The sequence below is a fragment of the Sinocyclocheilus rhinocerous genome, unplaced genomic scaffold, assembly GCF_001515625.1.
Source record: "Sinocyclocheilus rhinocerous isolate Xijiao unplaced genomic scaffold, SAMN03320098_v1.1 scaffold1898, whole genome shotgun sequence".
Lineage (NCBI taxonomy): Eukaryota > Metazoa > Chordata > Actinopteri > Cypriniformes > Cyprinidae > Sinocyclocheilus > Sinocyclocheilus rhinocerous.
The window spans coordinates 356,990-377,884 of record NW_015661023.1 but is presented as its reverse complement, the minus strand read 5'-3'; the positions used below and the strand labels follow the sequence as shown (position 1 = coordinate 377,884).

At 37.0% G+C, this 20,895-nt stretch overlaps 1 protein-coding gene across 1 annotated transcript in view; it reads left to right on the top strand.

Moving 5' to 3' along the window:
* The first annotated feature begins 249 nt into the window (after positions 1-249).
* The window catches only part of LOC107726195 (sodium/potassium/calcium exchanger 2-like), a 35,567-nt gene continuing 14,921 nt past the window's right edge, over positions 250-20,895 (top strand). The window contains exons 1-5 of the mRNA XM_016535719.1: positions 250-489; positions 1,639-2,699; positions 18,047-18,085; positions 18,757-18,865; positions 20,275-20,289. Coding sequence (XP_016391205.1) covers positions 1,860-2,699; positions 18,047-18,085; positions 18,757-18,865; positions 20,275-20,289 — 1,003 coding nt within the window. The 5' untranslated portion in view covers positions 250-489; positions 1,639-1,859. The remainder of the gene's footprint in view (positions 490-1,638; positions 2,700-18,046; positions 18,086-18,756; positions 18,866-20,274; positions 20,290-20,895) is intronic.

The following is a 20,895-nucleotide window of genomic DNA, read 5'->3' as shown; positions in this document are numbered from 1 at the left end:
TTATTTGTTAATTTTTTTTTTTTTTTGAAAGAGAGATACCTTTTAGTTTACCAAATAAAATCAAACCATTCTGTTAATGTGGGTGAATCTCACGAAAGGCTGTAAAGAAAATGGCTCAAAATTATGTTATGACTCCTAATTAAGCACATTTCTTCCTAAATCTCATTACTGCAATGAATTGTTGCGAGTAGCTACTCTTATTCTGATATTCTAATCACTATTATGTGGAGAGAGAGAGAGAGAGAGAGAGAGAGAGAGAGCGGGGCTGTGGTCAGTCTGATCGTTGCTCCTCGCCATAGGGGATGTCTGGGAATAAAAGCATGAAACTGGACACAGAGATGCGCTCTCGGAGCTCCGCCCCTGAATAACATCACCATCATCATCATCATCATCATCAGAGTCGGAGAGGAATAACTGGAGGGCACGAGAGAGGACGCACGCGGACTGTCAACCTGCTGCACGCGTCGCGTTCATCCGTCACCTCTGAATGTAAGTCACATTTTTCATTCATTCGATCCGTGACTTTATCAATGTGTTTATTTGCTTTTATTAAACTGTTCGGAATTATTACATTGCACGTGATGCATCATGCGTGCTTGTATGAGTATAAACAGATAACGGCGCGTTAGATCAGAACTCACCTTCATATATCATCATTCCGTGATTTTATAGTCGGAGATTTGTGTCTTTTATATTTGGTCCCAGAGCTCAGAGGTCATGAGAATGACAGGTCTGTTGCATGTCAGACAGACGGTGATTATTCAGGTATGACAGCCATACCCCCCTTTAATAGAAGCATGATAAATGACAGCATGATTAGAAGTGACATTGCCATGCATGGAGAAATGCACTGATGTTCACAATGTGAAATTACAAATCACTGGGAGAGGGAGAGAGAGAGAGAGAGAGAGAAAAACAAGGACTAGCATGAGTAAAGGGTTTAGAGACATGCAAATATTCATTTAATTAACCAGCAAGCCAACATATCAGAAATTCCCAAAATAACAAATTAAACCAACTCATATTTTCCACTATATGCATCATTGCAATTGCATGAAACAACAATTAAATACAAAAATAACAAATACGTGAAGATAAAGACTAGGAGAATAACTAATATCTTAGCAAATGACCCAACACGTCTAGTTTCTGTACTGCAGATCCTTCTGCTACTACATTGTTGCTGGACTTCTTATCAGCCTTAAGCATAAATGCCTCAATACAATATATGGGGTAAACTCCTTTAATATACTAATATACTATAGTATGCATACATGTGAATAAACAACCTTTCAAAAAAAGATCAAACTACATTCATTCGTTCGTTCTGGTATTCTAATAGCATGATCATCAAGCAGGCAATTCTGTTGATCTAGTGAGGAAAAGATGACTTTTATAAGTGTTGTGACAGATCTTAAAGCAGAATGTGAAAGTTCCATTCTTCATTTTTTAAAGACAGTAACGAGTCTAAATGAAAAGAGATTTGTCAGATTTATCGGTAGCATCGGTGTGAATGATATTGAGCTCTTATGTGTGGTTATATAAGGTGCGTGCTGTGAAATGTGCTGCGTGGTGCGTGAGAGGGATGCAGACATGCTTCTGACATTGTGCCGTTTCACTGTGACCTTGAAAATGCAGACGCAGCCGAGAGCAAGAACAAGTCAGCAATCGCAGATGCTCACGCATTCACACGCACAGACCCTGCCTTCTCTCTCTCTCTGATTATTTTTCTCAGGCTAATATGAGGAAGCCTCTGGTGTGCTGAAGGACGTCTGGATTTACTGTACAAGTAGCGTTCTCAGCATGCGCTAAGCCCGACTGTAGCGTAACGAGAGAGCGTTGAAGCAGAGAGAACGGCCATGGCCTCTGACATCCAGCGCCATCTGATTGTCTGCGTCCGCCAGCGCTCCTGGAAGAAACTCAGGCCTGCGCGGGTGTTTGGCCTTCTCGTTAGTCTCATAGCAATAAGTGCAGTGGCCTTCTCATGGCGCTCTACTGCTCAGTGGGAGGGGCTACAGAGCCACGCCCCACACAGGACACTGCTCTCCACACACCTGGGTTACCACAGTAACCTCTCGGAGGACACACCCATAGCCATGCGCTCGTCCGCGGAGTCAAACGAGAGTCAGGGGGACTATCCGACTGACCTGTTCAGTTTGGAGGACCGTCGGCGCGGTGCTGTTGTGTTGCACATGTTTGGCATGATCTACATGTTCATCGCTCTCGCCATCGTCTGCGACGAGTTTTTTGTCCCCGCGCTCACGGTCATCACAGAGAAACTCGAGATCTCAGATGACGTGGCAGGCGCCACCTTCATGGCGGCCGGGGGCTCGGCTCCTGAGCTCTTCACCTCCGTCATCGGCGTATTCATTTCCCACAGTAACGTAGGCATCGGAACCATCGTCGGCTCTGCTGTGTTCAACATCTTGTTCGTCATCGGAATGTGTGCCGTCTTCTCCAAAGAGATCCTGAACCTGACGTGGTGGCCTCTGTTTAGGGACGTCTTCTTCTACATCGTCGGCCTCATCATGCTCATCGTTTTCTTCTTGGATAACTACATCACGCACTGGGAGAGTATCAGTCTGCTGCTGACCTACGCCACATATGTGCTCTTCATGAAGTTCAATGGGAATGTAGAGACTTTTGTCAAGGGCATCATGAACAGAAACCAGGTGGTGGAAGTGGAGGCCCAACCAAAGGTGAGTTCCTTCCTCTTACTATCCAACCGTAGTAGAGTCAGCGGACCCCCATTTGAGTTTGGGACTGGTTGAGAAGTAATTTGTGACCCTAGACCACAAAACCAGTCATGAGGGTCAAATTTTTAGAAATTGAGATTTCTTAATAAGTGAATAAATTAATAAATCAGCTTTCCATTGATGCATGGTTTGTTAGGATAGGACATTATTTGGCCGAGATACAACTATTTGAAAATCTGGAATCTGAGGGTGCAAAAAAAAAAAAAAAATAAAAACCAAAATATTGAGAAAATCGGTTTTTAAAGTTGTCCAAATGAAGTTCTTAGCAATGCATATTGCTAATCAAAAATGAAGTTTTGATATATTTACAGTAGGAAATTTACAAAATATCTTCATGGAACATGATCTTTACTTAATATCCTGATGATTTTTGGCAAAAAAAGAAAAATCGATAATTTTGACGCATGCATGTAAATGTATTGTTGTCTATTGCTACAAATATACTCGTGCTACTTATGACTGGTTTTGTGCTCCAGGGTCACACTTGGTCTTTGGTCTGATTGTAAAGAGTATTACTGCAGTATTGGGACCAGTGTTGGGGAAAGTTACTTTTAAAACTAATGCATTACAATATTGTGTTACTCCCTATAAAATTTAAATAATAATAACATAAAATTTTTATGGAAAGTAATGCATTATGTTATTTTTGAGTTACTTTTTAAATCTGGGCAGGGCTTGCTTGTTTGTTTATAATATATAAATAAAGTTCTTCTTTTGCAAATGTAAAAGCCTTTCACACCAAACGTGAAATGAATGCGCCTCAGGCTGAAGGAAATGTAAATTCACGTCTGTACAGTAGAGGGCACGGATCAAACAAATCGCATGAAGAATATGACGCAGAAGAAGAAAGTTCAACACTATTCAGCAATAACAAAAATAAAACACAAATGTGTCATTTTTGCTTAGTATGCTTGAAATGGATCATCGAAGGTCAGTAGCAAAGACACTGGTTAATAAAATGGGATTAAATACATAAATGATATTTGTCTTATTTAACATATTCAATTATTGTAGGTTTGTATAATATTCTGAGTTTGCATTTGACTGTTTTTATTCATTTTGATAAATACTGAATCTGTTTTTGTGCAGGTGAGATACATGTTCATATTTAGTCTAGAACTACAGTAACATCACGTTAACACAGTGCACATAGCGCCTCTGCACTTACTCCTGATTTCTCTCAACATGGTCAAGACATGGAAAACAAAGTAACTGGCGTTAATAATTTGAAAGATTAACTCAGATATTTCCTGATATAAGGTGGGGTAAGCGATTTTTCAAAAACGCTTTAGAAAACTGATTCGGGCCGAATAGCAAAACAAACTTGTAGCCAATCAGCAGTAAGGGGTTTGTTTTGGTGATTTCAAATGTCAACATTGGCTACCAGAAATCGCTTACCCCACCTTTAAAAAGTAATGCATTACTTTACTACTCAGTGGTTCAACCGTACGAAGCTATGAGAATACTTTTTGTGCGCAAAGAAAACAATATTACACAATTGCTGAATAAATTATGTTATCATTGTTTTCTTTGTGCACAAAAAGTATTCTCATAGCTTCGTACGGTTGAACCACTGATGTCACATGGACTATTTTACCGATGTCCTTACTAAGTTTCTGTGCCTTGATCGTGGTAACATCGTTGCTGTCTATGGAGGGTCAGAGAGCTCTCGGATTTCATCAAAAATATCTTAATTTGTGTTCCGAAGATGAACGAAGGTCTTACGGGTTTGGAACGACATGAGGGTGAGTAAGTAATGACAGAATTTTTATTTTTGTGTGAACTAACCCTTTAAAGACCAGAAATGGATGGGTCAGATAAAGGAGACAGTGTTCAGAATGTGTACTGTTGGGTGCCTTCAGGGACAGCGTTGGGAAACACAGCTTTAGACCTGCCTTCCTGAAGATTTCACTTCCAGTCCTGCTTCAACACACCTGTTTGCAATTATCAAGTGTTCCTGAAAAACGTAATAAGCTGGTTCAGGTGCATTTGATTAGGGTTGTAACTTTGCAGGAAGATGAATCTCCAGGAGAACTCCTTCCTATACTAATCTCATACCAAGGACCCGTCCCAAATGGTGCACTTGATGTGGTCCTCACTCATGCATGTCCATGAAGTCTAAGGCAACATAAGTACACATCAAGTGCATTATTTGGGAGAGGCCAATAGTATAAGATTAGTACATAGTATAGTATTCTTTGGTATGTAGCATTTGTTAACAAAACATGTCTGTCACAAAGCTCTCCACCAGAAATAGGGCTATAATATTCTGTCCTGCATTTGTTTGTTGTTGCTACTATATGACTCCCCCTCATGCTATTAAGTACAGACTTAAACACTGTTGTTATAGAAAGCAAGTAATCAAGTCTTTATTCAAACCACAAGATAGTACAAACGGTGATAAACAGAAGACAAACAGAAGAGGACAGGGACTGACGGGTTATTTTGCTGTACAGTGGGGTTTGGAGGAGGACAGGTCAGGATTGAATGGAGAGATCCTCTGTATGAGTTCATGAGGATGATGAAGAGTCATGCATATTCTAAACACGCAATACTGGACCTGAAGCAGCCCTCAAATGTTGCCAGGCAACAGGTAGATGTTGTCTTTATGGGATGCACGTAGACTCATATGCACATGTTCATGCATGACTGTGAATATAGTTTTCCTGTAGTTCTCTTTGTTTTGGTGTTCATGAAGGCATAAGACCTTCATTTGTGATGCAGCAGTCATGGATGCAGCTGAAATAATCCTGCAGGCTTTATATACCATAATCCATTTCTCTCTGCTACTGCAACCAGGCCTCCTATACTGGTGTGCTGGTGTGCATTAGAGCCTTTAATTACCATTCTATATTAATGCACTGCTTACTGACACACACACACACACACACACACACATCCAGGGGCAAAGAAACTTGTCAACGCTGTCCCGCGACTTTTATTAATAACATAGTTTAAATACTGAATCGCTATGTTATATTTTCCAGCAACGAGAGGATAAAATTACTGTTTTTGAAGTAAACTCACTCATTGTAAACCAAAAGAGAATCGAGACAGCACTACCCCTTCATGTGAACACGCGAAACGGATGGGTAGGGGTAAGGGGTAGAAATGGGATTGGGCTTATGTGTCTGTTCTTGGATTGGTTCCCCCTTTAAACAACTTGAATGCAGCATCATACTGTGAAAGTTTAGCTATAAGTGTCACATTCACAATCACCAACGTCAAATTTAGAAGATAGGGAATTCTTTTATCCCTCAGCCAGTTTCTTTGAGATTTTGGCCCAAAGAATTCCTACACTGCCATTGTTGTAAGCGAGCATGGATTAAGGAGTCTTGGCCAGGAGGAGTCTCACGGTGCTAGGTCTCAAAGGAGACCGGATTGCAGCAGTAGGGGATTGTTGGATGGTGGAGTCATGTTCATTGTGTCATTCTGTTCACAAGGGATTAAACAATGTCAAGTGTCGGCGAAGCCCTGCTGGGTTAAGATGAACAAATTGTGTCCTGTTGAAAGCAAGAAAACATCTTTGGAAATATCAAAGGCTCCTCGGCCCTCTGCTCGGATCTGCTGTTGTGTTTCAGATATGGTGACTTAAGTGGGCAGGACTCATACAGGGCTAGAAAGGTTCATCTGGAGGTAGGGGATCTCTGTATGTTGATGTCAAAAACATAATATTAGAGATGTAATAAGTGCAGTAGAACAGATGCATCTCACTGCGCCATTAGTTTAGGCTGATGTGTCAAGGATGGCCACCGCTGTCTTTCTTCAACGCTAATTGCTTTGACACCAGACAGGTCTCTATGGTGATATGAATTGAGGTGAAGCGTTTGTGAAAAACAGCTTAACAAAAGGGAAGGACAAACACACTGGTGCTGCAGGAAGACGCTCGTACCGTGTTTTAATGGTGGTGTAACCTGACACGAGCCAGGTGATTGTAGTCCCAGAAACGCCACCTCTCTTGATGGTCTTTGACTCCAGCTTGGTGACTTTTGAACTCTGTAAATTTTGAAAATTAATATACTTGTGCTGTAGCTCAATTAAGTATTTATATAGTATTTCTAAGCATTGTAAGGCTTTAGTTGAGCTGCAGGAACAAAAACTGATTGTAACTTATTTAAAATGAAGATTGGAAGCCATTGTTTAGTGATAGACTGGAAGTTATCTTGCATCAAATTGTCAGGCATGATGTTTTTTTTTGTTAAAAACTAAATTTAAAAATGTTGCTATTGTACCAATTTCTGTAATCTTAGCAGACAGGAAGGATGGTTCCTCAAATATTTCATTGATAAATGCATTGCTAATACTTACTGATTTTGTTTTTGTGCTGGAGTGCTGTATGCTCTTGTTCACTTTCACTCACAGCAATCTGTTTAGGTTAAGCGTTGTTTTACTTTGCATTATTGCTCTGGATTTTATGAGTAATCGCTCAAAATGTAAACTGCATTAATGTTGATATTTCTTTGTAACATGGGTAATGTATAGCCTGATTTACAAAGCTAGCATGCAAGGGAGACTGAGTTGTAACATTGTCAGTTTAAGCATCAACTATATTAATATTTTAGACATAGGATGAGGACATGAAAGTAGAAACGACTCACCTTCTCTCAGTCTTTTAATTACTGTCATTTGCAGATCTAACCCTGTAAATGTTTCACAAATGTGGATGATGAACTGAAAAAATATCTAAGCACCTTTAAATCAAGATTAAATTTACTTCAGAAAAATGTGTAAGATAGTAAGAAATGTTGGTTAATGGGCTAAAAATAATTTTATGCTTCTTTGCAGAACATATATTTTTAATTGTAATTAATACGATATAGCAGATCTCAACTGCTTGATTGCATCATGGAAATATGTAACTATATGACCCTGGAGCACAAAACCAGTCATAAGGGTACATTTTTTGAAACTGAGATTTATGCATCATATGAAAGAAGAATAAATAAGCTTTCCATTGATGTATGGTTTGTTAGGATAGAACAATATTTGGCTGAGATACAACTATTTGAAAATCTGGAATCTGAGGGTGCAAAAAAATCTAAATATTGAGAAAATCATCTTTAAAGTTGTCCAAATGAAGTTCTTAGCAATGCATATTACTAATCAAAAATTAAGTTTTGATATATTTACGGTAGGAAATTTACAAAATATCTTCATGGAACATGATCTTTACTTAATATCCTAATGATTTTTGGCATAAAAGAAAAATGTATAATTTTGACCCATACAATGTATTTTTGGCTATTGCTACAAATATACCCCAGCGACTTAAGACTGCTTTTGTGCTCCAGGGTCACATATTATCATACAGCTGTAATCTACTAAATGCAACTATAAGGCATTAATATATTAACATATTATAATCAACAACATCATAATTTGTGAATGTGAATTGTAAAAAGTACTATATATAAAAAAAAAAAAGATTCTAGATTTTGATGCTTATAACAATAAAAGTTTCCAATTGGATACAAGATTCTGTATATTTTCAGAACTTTACTATCAATTTTATAAAATGTATCTTGTTTTAAGAATGTCGAGATATTTTGCAGTCTAGAAATGCATCATCTTCTAATGCATTTTTACAGTGAGACAAAAGCGTCCTTTTTGGCAGCATGTATCATCTGCAGAACTCAATAGGTTCTTCTCAGGGTTGAGAAAGTGAGATCGAGGCTGGTTTACAGTGTGTTTCGTGTGGCTGTTCTGCGGTGAAAGGCGATCGTATGCAGGGTATTTAGAGAGTCTTCTTTTCTATACTGGTTCAAGTAAAGGACCTTTCTGTGAGATTTGTTACTGACGCTCCGATTATCCCCAAGGATTTAGTCTTACCTTGTGACAAGAGATGGAAATGAGTTTTGGAGGTATGAGCTCTGAAAGCTGCCTGGTAAATCTGGATTTATCTCCAGTGCATAAATAAAATACAGACTAGGAGTGGAGAATGCTAAGACGTTCCAGATCATTCGTCCACTTCCATATCAGTAGCAAGTAGTTTCTGAAACGATGAAGAAGTCATATCTATGTATCATAAAATGATTTTGATGTTTACATGTTTACACGGCTAATAGAACAGCATTTTGCTTACACAATCAATAAACTCCCAATAGTATAATATTTTTCTACTGTATGTTCATGTTACCATTTATTAAAATAAAATCACATTAGAGTCTTTTCCTTTATGCATTAAACATCTCCGTAGAGCTTCCAAATACAGTAATTGTTGCCTACAGTAACATACACCTATATTATTTGTTTTTTTTATAATTTTTTGTTTGGTTATTATTAATAATTGTCATTTTTGGACCATTACTTTATCAATCCTTGGTAAACACAAGGTGTCAATGAAGTGTAATTATGGTTATTACTTTATTTGCCTTTAGTCAGCATATCAGAACTGGCCATACTTATTTTCTTACCAAAGACAGACATCTGCGGCTGTACAAACATCTGATTGGACGAGATTGTTTTACATTCTCTTAAATTACCTGTAAACTGTTCAAAAACCATATATTGTTTCAGCTCTTAGAAAGACATCCATTTTATCTGAAACTTTATCCACTGTTAGACAAGATGAGTTGTTCAGGCACTATTGGATCTGTTTTATTATTTCTCCTGCACCCTCGTCCTACTTTGCAAATGTAAATGTGTATATTTTTGTAAACATGCTGGTCCCACTGCCAGAATCATCGAGCTAGTCCATTAGTTTAAAGCTGTCATTGATCCGCTTCAGTGCATGTCAGAAGTTGTGCTATTTTTATCCTGACATTGTCTTAAAAATGCGCCCCTATTGCCGTGAAATGCCTTCGGGCAGCAAACTTCAGTGTGCTCGGCTTTATATAGCGCTAAAACACAAGAGATCTGCCTTACAATTGATTCCAGAAGAGATGTTTGTGTGTTGCCCAAATGCCCAAAAAATTATTTAAAAAACACAAAACTGTAAATAATCCAGTTTTGACCAGACTGTTTTGTTGATAATTTTCAGTTCTGAAATATAAAATCTATTATATTATATACGAGATAATATTATGTTATATACATTATTCATCATAATTTTGCTGCTTGCTGTTTGAGCAAGGCTTGTGATCCTTAAAATGCTTTCTAGATTTAGAAGAGGATTTTGGAAGAGCGCTTGTGTGTCTCACACTTTTCTGAATGCCTGTTATATAAACTTGTATTAATTTTTGCATATGTTTTTCATGTAGCTGCAGAGATAAGAGGTTTTTATCTTCATTTCCCCTTCCTGATGCTCAAACAGCGGCGAATTCATCTCTATCGAATAATCCGCACATATACGCCCTTTGATTTTTACGCTTCTCACTCATAAACACACACATTTTAGCTGTTCTTCACACAAAAGTGTTGATTGCCTTAGAAGACTTGAAAGAAGTCATATGGACTGCTTTTTGTTACTTTTAATAGCTTGCCATCTTAAATCATTTATTATATCCAAAAGAGCAGCTTGGGTATTATGCTGAACATCTTTATTTTTTATTTAGTGGGGTAGAGAAAGTGACATGAGACCAACATGAGGCTGATTAAATAATTCCAAATATCAAATGCTTCTCATTTGGTGACTCAGATATGCACAGTACATATGCACAGAATCCATGACCTTGAGGTTGTTATTGTCATGCTCTTCCATCTGCAAGAACATTAACACAGAGTGAAAACTGTGACAGTCTGTAATGTAAAGCTCTTCCGGCTCGGCTGCAAGCGAAGGTGTGATGCGTTTGCTGCGGATTTTGTGATCATTTTTTTAATCTCTCTAATCTCCTTATTAACTAGCTTTGATCTGTCTCTTCTCATATTTGCGAGAGAGCTTGTGACACCTGGGTCCATATGGGAGGGCAGATAGGTCATGATTAGCCTTAGACTCTTTATTTAACTACAGATTTTAAGGTTGTGTTTTAGTACCACATTAACCAGCAATCCAGGCTTTTATACCAGAAATGGCAAGTTTACTTTCTTTTTTAGTATTATTATTTAGTATTATTATTATAATCATTAATATAAAATGTTTTCCTCAGAAATAATAATAAATAAACATTACTTTTTTTAATGTCCATCCATTGTGGATATTTGTACATCTTGTATAATTTTGTTCGGTCAGGTTTAGTAATATTTTATGCCGTTAGGCATACACTGATTACATTCATTTGAGGCTGATGTGAAAGTTAAGTAATTTTTTGCATATTTGACCTTTTTTGCAATTACTTGAGTAACATAGATTTAAATGTCTCCTTGATTGTCACAATTTTAAGGAATATTACTTTTTTTAAGAAGTTTTTGAAAAACAAAAAAATCTTAATGCATTTTGTTGGTCTTACTGTGAATGATTCATCCATGCATTTTGTATATAGATCATAGATTATATAGATATTCTTGTAAAACCGGTGAACTGTATGGAGTAGCAAAATGCACCGCAATGTAAAAATTAAACAAAACAGTTTGCATTCTGACAAAAAATAATAATAAAATAAAGTAATATATAATAAAAAAACAAAACTTGTTTTGCTTCTTGCAAATGGTTCTCTTCCCACTGTCAAAATAGCATTATTTATTTACTTACTTACTTATTTGCTTACTTTATTAAAGAAAAAAAAACAGTTTATTTCATATTATTTATTGAAGAGTTTGAACGGCCCAAGCATAAAGCCTTGGGGAACACCACATCACAATAGAATTTACTAGACACAGCTGAAAGAAACTGTTGTTCTACACTGAACGTATGGTTTATAATACTGTGGTTTCTAATAATTTGAGTTTACAGAAAAACAGGGTTTCAGGTTATTTCAGTTTAGGATAGAAACAGGATTGGGTTTAAGCTTTGGGTGATTTATGCTTCAGTAACACCCGCACATCAGGGACTAAGTGGTCTTGATGCTATCACCCCATGAATGTTAAAAATAACACATCCTGTCCATATGAGACCAGTGAAAGCTTGACCCTGTAACCACACAAAGACCCTCAGTTCACCATTGCATCTGTTGCTGCTCATGTGTGTGTGTGTGTGTGTGTGATCACTGTTGTCTGTGGACTTAATTACCACGCCTCCAGATCATTGTGCTGAAATCAGTGCTCATCAGCATTAGAAGAGTGTCTGAATAGTAAATGTAAATGTGAAATAGAGATGCATATCAATCTCTCTCTTAAATAAACATAGATTACTTCAATGATGCATCCATGAAAAAAAAAGATTTCCAAGAATAGGGTACAAAATATGTATGTATGTGTGTGTGCGCGTATATATATATATGTATAACAAGCAAAATGTCAAAACATACTCTTCCTGTGATGACTCACTTCTTTCCGCTGATGTCGCATTCAGATCTGCCTCTATTCTGGTGTGCAGCACTCACATTTCGCAATCTAATCAATAACTGATGGATAAGATTAAGTCCGGCCCTGCTTTTTCTTGTTTGATAAGCAGTTTCATTCGAACATACGTCACAATACGGAAGTCAGTCGCAGTTTCTATTTCATATCGACATTGTCTGTTAATAGGGTTGCATGCAAAATGTGGGACACATATGGAGCGAGATTATTCTCAGTAATAATTCCCGCAAAAGACACGATGCACACATGCGTATCCCAGTTCACATTCATGAAACCTAATTCACATGCATGAACTTATATATATATATATATATATTCACAAAAACCTATTCACGTGCACAAAATAAGAATATAGCAGACACATATGGAGCGAGATTATTCTCAGTAATAATTCCCGCAAAAGACACGATGCACACATGCGTATCCCAGTTCACATTCATGAAACCTAATTCACATGCATGAAATTATATATATATATATATTCACAAAAACCTATTCACGTGCACAAAATAAGAATATATAGCGAGGCCACAGTTCAAGTTAGATTCAGCAGAGGTATGTGCAGTTGATCGTTTGATTTCAGTTTACTAGCCTAGTAAAGGTGTATTGTTTTACAATTCTAAAATGAATGTAGTAATAATGCATGATAAAAAAAATCTGTTGAAACTGTCAAAATGGATGGGTTGCAGCATGACTGTCTTGAAAGAGTTACAGTTACAAATTCACATCACTTCATTACTTGTGGTAGGGGATGAAGTGGAAATAATAGGGTCACGGGTTGTCTCAGCAATTTGTACATCATCAGCCTCACAGTTCTGACATAATTAGTATCTGCAGCATAAACAAACTTAAATGAAATGTACATGGTCTCCAATGTGTGCATGTTATCAGCTAAACGCATGCCATAGCAGGACTTGACACACAAGACTGCTGTGACAGCTCTTTCATATTCTCAGTAAACAAAAACACAAGAGACTGCATGAAAAATATCCAAAAACTATATTTTCATAACCTTCTATTTATTTACGACGTGTCCCATCAATCAAAACCTTTTTTATGCTTTACATTGAGTTTATGAATATCTTAATGTGGTATGGTGTCCACATGAATAATGATTCTTTATTAAATAAACATAAGAATCAATCAATATTAAATCATAACACACTCTGGACTAAACAGCAGCCGCTGGCTTACACTGGTCACCTTAGCAAATGACCGATCTTACTTCCAAGTTTTAAGTGAAAATGCAAAAATAAAACAATATACGCTTGTGTGCATCGTATCTTTTGCGTGAATTATTATTGAGACTAATCTCGCTCCATAGACACAATGCTGATTACAGTCAAGAGGGTCAAGTGTCTTCAGAGTAATTTCTAACAAATCTAATAGTCTTCATTTGTGCCTGTAATGCTTTTAAGTAAAGAGAGACTGAAATGTGCCCTATTTGTTGAAAGTGCTTTTTTATGCCAGAGAAATTTCCACTGTCATGCATTTCATAGACAACATAATGAGTAAACACAATCTAGATCAATTAAACATGGACATCATTCCCACTGATTCCATAATATAAGGGGTGCGGTGTTCCTGTCCCGCAGTCAGCCGCTGTGAGAATGCGTAATTACGTGTGTTTGTATGTAAGGAGATCGCGTCAGTCTGTGTTTGATCCTGAGCGCAAGGTCAGTCATGATGAGGACTGAAGGTGAGGAGCTGCAGGCAGAAACCCGAGGCTCAATCGATCCAAGCTATTTTAAAAGATTAGGGAATTAGCTAATGTTGAAGGCAGAGCAGATATGCAGGAATCCTTACTGAAGCATCACATGATGCTGCTGCTGTGGGATTGCAGCTGCATAAATATTTGCTGTTGCTGGGTGAATTTGCACAATGCATTTGAAACAACTTTTCTGACATGGGTTGGCTATTAGGGTTTCTTAAAGGACCTAACATTCGACTAATTTCAAAATCATTAGAAAAATTTCACTGAAAAATTAACATTATTTTTTCAGTTCACTCAGATAGTTATTCTCATAATATGATGTAATGAAGAAAAAATTTATTAGATTTATTAATAAATTGCATTTATTGTTATGCTCATAGTATTATTTGTAATGAAAAAATTAAGTTTATTACATTTTTTTAATTCACTCAGATAGTTATGCTCAATGTAATTTGTGATGAAGAAAAAAAATACTACATTTCTTATTTTATTAAATTCACTCAGTTCTGCTCACAATATTTTTAATGAAAAAAAACCCCCATTAAATTCATTAAATTATTGAATTCGTTCAGATCATGCTTGTGATATGATTTGTAATGTAGAAAAAAAATCTTAAATTAGTGGCCACAGACTTGTGGATGGAAATTTAAACATTAAAATAATGTTAAGTATTTTAAATAATATAAGTTGTTATATTCCTAGTTTGATTAGTCATCAGCATTTGATACATTTTCTTAGAATTCCATTTATTTAAATTTCTTCTCCTGTTATTCCAATTCAAATACCTGGTCATCATCCTGTAGATTCAAATTACAACTCATGAACCAAAAAGGAGCCAATTCTAAAATTCTGAATTTCACTCGATTTTCATCTTTTAGATTAGAGTATAACAGAATATTTTTTTATGAATAAATATGAATATGTATATATGTGTGTGTGTGTACATACAGTGGTCACAGTGCTGGAGTAGGTGGTAGTTTGCAGGTTAAAGCAGGTCTGATTGCAATCAGTCTCTATGATGAGGCTTGTGAAAGGCTAATTATCATAATGACTGAATTTACTCTATAAATGTTCGTTCAGCAGCCTGCGATCATAATCATCAACATAATCACAACCTTCGCCAGTTCTGTTTTGTTGGCCCTCATTCCATCTCCAAGGTGACCCTGACACATATGCATGCACACACACACACACGCGCGCGCACACTCATGTTGTGTATTCATCACGTTATGGGGACATTCCATAGGCGTAAAGCACACACACACACACACACACACACACACACACACACACACACACACACACACACACACACACACACAGTCAGTATGAAATTGACCCTATTTACTTACTGCCGAAGTCTTAAGATGTATCGTACAATTAATGTCAGTGTTTTGGGGCTTTTTTTTGCAAGATGCTATTAGGTAAAAGGCTTAATATTCAATCTGTAATGCCTCCAATTAGTCAGCTCAGCTCTATTATCAGCTTCACTTTTGGTTCGCATCTTCAAATCTTGCTCTGAGCCGCTTAGAGAAAATGTAACTACGTTTAGTTAAAATCCCTAAGCACAGCTGCACCTTTTAGCTAGTTAATGGGCTTCTCGGTTACACATATTACATTTACCAACATAAACCGGTGTCATAGCTGGAGCAGTGATTTGGTGTTTTGTTGTTTACGGAGACATGCAGACATTTAGTGGCTTGATCCTTCACTTAAATGAGGAGGCTCTTCTTTTTTTTCTATGAAATGTTGGAGATTGATGATTTGGCTCCTTTGTGATTTGTCCTGAAATCCCCTGTAGGGGATGAGAGTGGCTGCTTTTGTAATTAGTTCTGCTTGCAGAAAATTGGGTCAGTAATTAGCAAGTGGGGGAGGCTTCAGATTTATTTATTTATGCATTAATTTGTGCATTTATGCATTTATCTATATTATTATGCTTTTGTTCATTTATGCTTTTTATGCATTTATGTATCTATACAGTTATGTGTTTTTTTCTTTATGCTTTTATCTATTTTTTCAATTATCTATTTTTGCAATTATTTATGAATGTTTTTTTTTTATTTGTGCATGCATGCATTTATTTATGCATTCACACATTTATCCATACATTTATGAATGTATTAATTTGTGCTTTTATTCATGTATTTGCCCATTTACTTGTCTGTTCATTTTTTTATGTGGAGTTATATTGGAAATTTGATGAAGATACTAAAAGGAAAGATTCAAAAAGAAACGTTAGTGTTCTCAACTCTCTGAATGCAAATAGATGTAAATTACAGTTGAATAAAGGAATGGAAATGGATGCTGATTTTTAACACTCTGTGTTAAGACTTGCACGGCAGGTCTGTTCAGGCTGGTGATGAGTGAACTGTGTGCAGAGACTTGAGGTATAAATTGATTTTCTCCTTTTAAAATGGCCTTCCAGGGCTCTATCTTGGAGCTAATTTAGCCCTAAGAGCTAATTTTAGAGTCTTCTTCATCCTGATTGAGGTTCCAATGGTTCTACTTTACCTGCTGAACTGATGATCTTTCAGCTCGGTGGTGCTTTGTTGCAGTTTGTTGGATTGAGAGAACACTGAAAGGATACAGTTTACAGCTTGCTCTGACAAGAACAACACACTTCATGAGACCATCTGACTGTAAAACCGTTCTTGAATGAATTGGATTAGAATAGATTGAACCACGCTGCTCCAGGCTGGGCCGGATTGACTGGTTTATCAGAAAGTGTTGTTTTAAGCAGGGCTTGAAAACGAAAAAAAAAAAAGAATAATAAATTTAAAGCGGTTCACTCCAAGCAGAATCGATATTTTAACGTTTTTGTTCCTGCGTTCCTCTGTATTATTATCATTCCGAAACCAGTTTGAGTAGAAAAAATAACGGTTAATAACATTATTTTTTAAAACTTTTTCTTCGTCTATAATAATTGTTAAAAAACGCCATTTACAAAATTGCGATTTGAGAGGAAAAGAAACATAAGTCGCATAACCTCACGTCACATTTTATTATTACATTCAGAAATAATGTAGCCTAGGCTAAAATGCGAATAAAGCAAAATGTTTACAAACATTATAAACAGCATATACGTATATATGATAAACACAGTTATTAGTTTCCTTCTCTCCACAACAAATTCTCTAAAGTTAGGCTATGTGTTTAAAAACACCAATCCAAAAACAAATACAGAGTTCTGGCATGAAACTCTAGATGGCGCAGTCCGATAGGTCTAACTCAATCTGACCTAATGACATCATTATCACGTGGCACAGCTGATTGGTTCTCTCCTGTATCGGTAGCCAATGAGTTGCAGCAGCAGTATTTCTTTCATGCTCACAGCAGCATGTTGTGGATGTATTGGCAGTAGCAAGTCTCTGTACTAGCTCTGCCGCAGCAGCAGATCTATTCCACCAAGACCAAATACATTAACATTGTCATGTACATTACTATTCCAATCCCTCCGAGATTTGTCATGACAGAAATTAATTTAAGGTGAAACTGATGCCTACCTCTCTTATTTGGCATGAATCCAAATGTTTCCATATTCACGACATATCTGGATACAAAAATATTATTTATTATAGGCTTTGTACTTCACTCGCATTGACGCAAACATCATCTTTCGCATCGGATAAGTAAACAGCACAGTGAGGCGGTGGTCACGCTCAGAAGTCAAACACACCTTTTGTGAGGTCAGAGGTCAAACACTCTCTGTTAGGTCAGAGGTTAGACACTATCTGTGAGGTCAGAGGTCAAACACACTGTATGTGAGGTCAGAGGTCAAACACTATCTGTGAGGTCGGCGGTCAAACAAACTCTGTGAGGTCAGAGGTCAAACACTCTCTGTGAGGTCGGCAGTCAGACACACTCTGTGAGGTCAGATGTCAAACACACCCTCTGAGAGGTCAGAGGTCAAAGACACTGTATGTGAGGTCCGAGGTCAAACACTGTCTGTGAGGTCGGAGGTCAAACAGTCTCTGTGAAGTCAGAGATCAAACACTCTCTGTGAGGTCGGAGGTCAAACACACTCTCTGTGAAGTCAGAGATCAAACACACTCTGTGAGGTCGGAGGTCAAACACTCTGTATGTAAAGGTCGGAGGTCAAACACACTCTGTCAGTTGATGTTGTTGATGTGTGTGTCTCTTTGGAGTCTGATGTCGGTGTTCTGTCCGCTGCTCCTGTCTCTCATCTCTGTGCTGTTGTCTCTTCTCTTTCTCTCTGTGTTGTGTTTATCTCTTGACTGTGAAGTTGAGCCCTACTGCAGTGGAGGATGACAGCAAGCTGTCGGTAAGTATTGTCCATAGTCTGTGTGTCGGTCTGTTTACTCGTGTTTGTGCTGTGTTGTAAAGCATGACGTTTATTTAATGAAACCATGTGATCCACAATAGAAGAAAGAGCCACTCCTGAGAGTTTATTATTATTGTTTTAAATATATTTCGAGACAAATAATAGAAGGATAAGATAAATGAATGGATGGATAAATACATACCCACCCAAAAAGAATATGACAGACAGACGGATGTGTTGATGGATAGAAGGAGAAAGAGAGAGAGAGAGAGAGATGGCACCTTGACATCTGCCAGCACTGATCCCTGATCCTCAGAGCAATTTACTCAGTGTTTGTCTCAGCACAACACACACACACACACACCCGACACCTGTATGATTGTGTTAATCAGCAGCTGACTCTTCAGATTGCACTGACATGTTTCCATAGCATCAGCTGCTCTGAAGACATATTAAGCCCGCTCTTAACCCTTGACCCCAGTCACCCTGACCGCCCCTCCCTGACCTCTGATGGGTCAGGACAGGGCCGTCCTTAGCTGACGCGGGGCCTGGTGCGAGGTAGGCAGCGTGGCCCCCCTCGGTCCATTCGCGATCGCGTCCTGGGGGGGGGGGCAGCCCTGGGTCAGGACATCCAGACCGCTTTGATTGACGTGTTTCTCCTCCTATCACAGGTCAAACCCCGGCTGCAGAGAGGAGGAAGCTCCGCCTCTTTACACAACAGCCTAATGAGGAACAGCATCTTTCATCTGATGATCCACACACTCGACCCTCTCAGTGAAGGTAAGACACACACACACACACACACACACACACCATCCACATTGAGTAGGAGCAGAATAGTGTTCTAAATTATTTAAACTTAATATTAAACCATACATTTAAGGTTTTGGTCTCATTTGTAATATTTCTCATGTGGTACAGTACTAAAACCATAATAAGCATATTCAAGTGAATTTGTCAAATCCCGTGAAGACATTCCAACACAAAATAACAATATAATGAATGAATGAATGAATAAATGAAATTACAATTAAATATAATACATTTTTAAAAATAGCTTTTTGATTTAATAAAGAAAAAATATGCATATTAAATGTGTATTTAAATCTACTACATATCTACTCTGTACATATATTATTTGAATATACAGTTAGGTCCATATATATTTGTACACAGGCACATTTTTAAAAATTATTTTAGCTGTTGACCAAAACATATTCAAGTTACAGTTATATAATGAATATGGGTTTGTGTCCTGCTGGAGCTGGCGATGTGATTTGCCTCAGTTGTTTTGTAGAGCATAAACACGAGCGACATCTACGTGGGAACTTTTTAGCTCTTGTGCAAAACTCCCAATCACAGAGATTCCTATTGAAATGACTGGATTTTGATGAATATTTGGAATTTGTTTTTATTTTTCTATTTTAAATTTAAAGTTTTAGTCATTTTGTTGTGATATATCATTTGCATAAGTTTTTTTTAAAGCTATAATATTTTTTATAAATTTGAATTATTTTATTATTTTTTTTTTTTTAGTTATTCGTTTAATTTATCAAGTAAATGAATTTAAATGAAACATGTTTTTTTTGTTTAATTTAATTTCAATTATTTTAAATGTATTTTAATTTAAGTAACACAAGTTTATTTATAAAGAAGGTGTGCATGTACGCCAGAAAGAGACTGTTAACATAAAGTAAACCTGTGAAAATGACAGCATTATCACATCAGCAGAACACTCCTTACATGTTTACCACGTGTTCACACGTGGGTTACGCTGGTAAATTCACACATTCATCACACGTGGGCTATGCTGTTAAATCAAACCTCTGCTGCTGTTTATGCATTCACACACTTGTCAGCCTTTGTTATGCTAACAATTTCAGTGTAAAATCTGTCTAAAACCATGCAGCTAAAGCGATTGTTTAATTAAAGATGATGATTCTGTATGATACTGCATGCATGCATTTCTACTGTGCAAACCAAAACAATACAAAACAAAAAAAAATATTTGTAAGAATTTGACCTGCACATTTGATGGCTATTTGAACAGTAGCACATCTCATCTTTGTATTCTCTACATGGCTTTGCTGTAGAGCTAAATAGTTTTTTCCTGCTTAGACTCTTTTTCATCTCTCTCTCTCTCTCTCTCTCTCTGTGTGTGTGTGTCTCTCTGTCTGCTGTTTCCTCAGAATTCGCTGACTCTGGTGAGTTATTCTCTAAATCTCATTGTCATCACAGTCCCAGCTGAAGCTGCTCGTCCTGCTGTCTGTATCTGTTTATTCACAGCATTCAGAGACACTGGATGCTGTTAGTTTCTTTCAGGTTTCCATGTGTGTTTGTCACTTTTCATTGTGTGTTTTTCCTTGCTAAAGCTCCATCTCATGTAACCCATAACCCCAATATGTTGTGTTGCTCATTCACATACAGTATGTGTAAATAATTACTTTAATCGCTCACAACAACCTGCACTGATATATGCATTTTTGTAGACGCATAAACAAAAAAATGATGGCTGATTGATTTCATATAATTTTTTTTTAGATTTTTAAAAAATATATGTTTTCTCCCAAGCACTGTTTACTGTTTCTCCTTGCTTTTATCAGTTAATTTAATAAAAATTTTTTTAGCAAAAAGTAGTGTAATTAAATTAGTCAGATTAGTTACAGACTTATACATTACAAATATCTTACTATTTTTAAATTTTATATTATTATTTTAATATCTTCAGACCGTATAGTCACAGTATTTGAAAATTTCATAAAATTTTACAGCAGTGAATTACAGTATATATATATAGTGGTTTTTTTTAG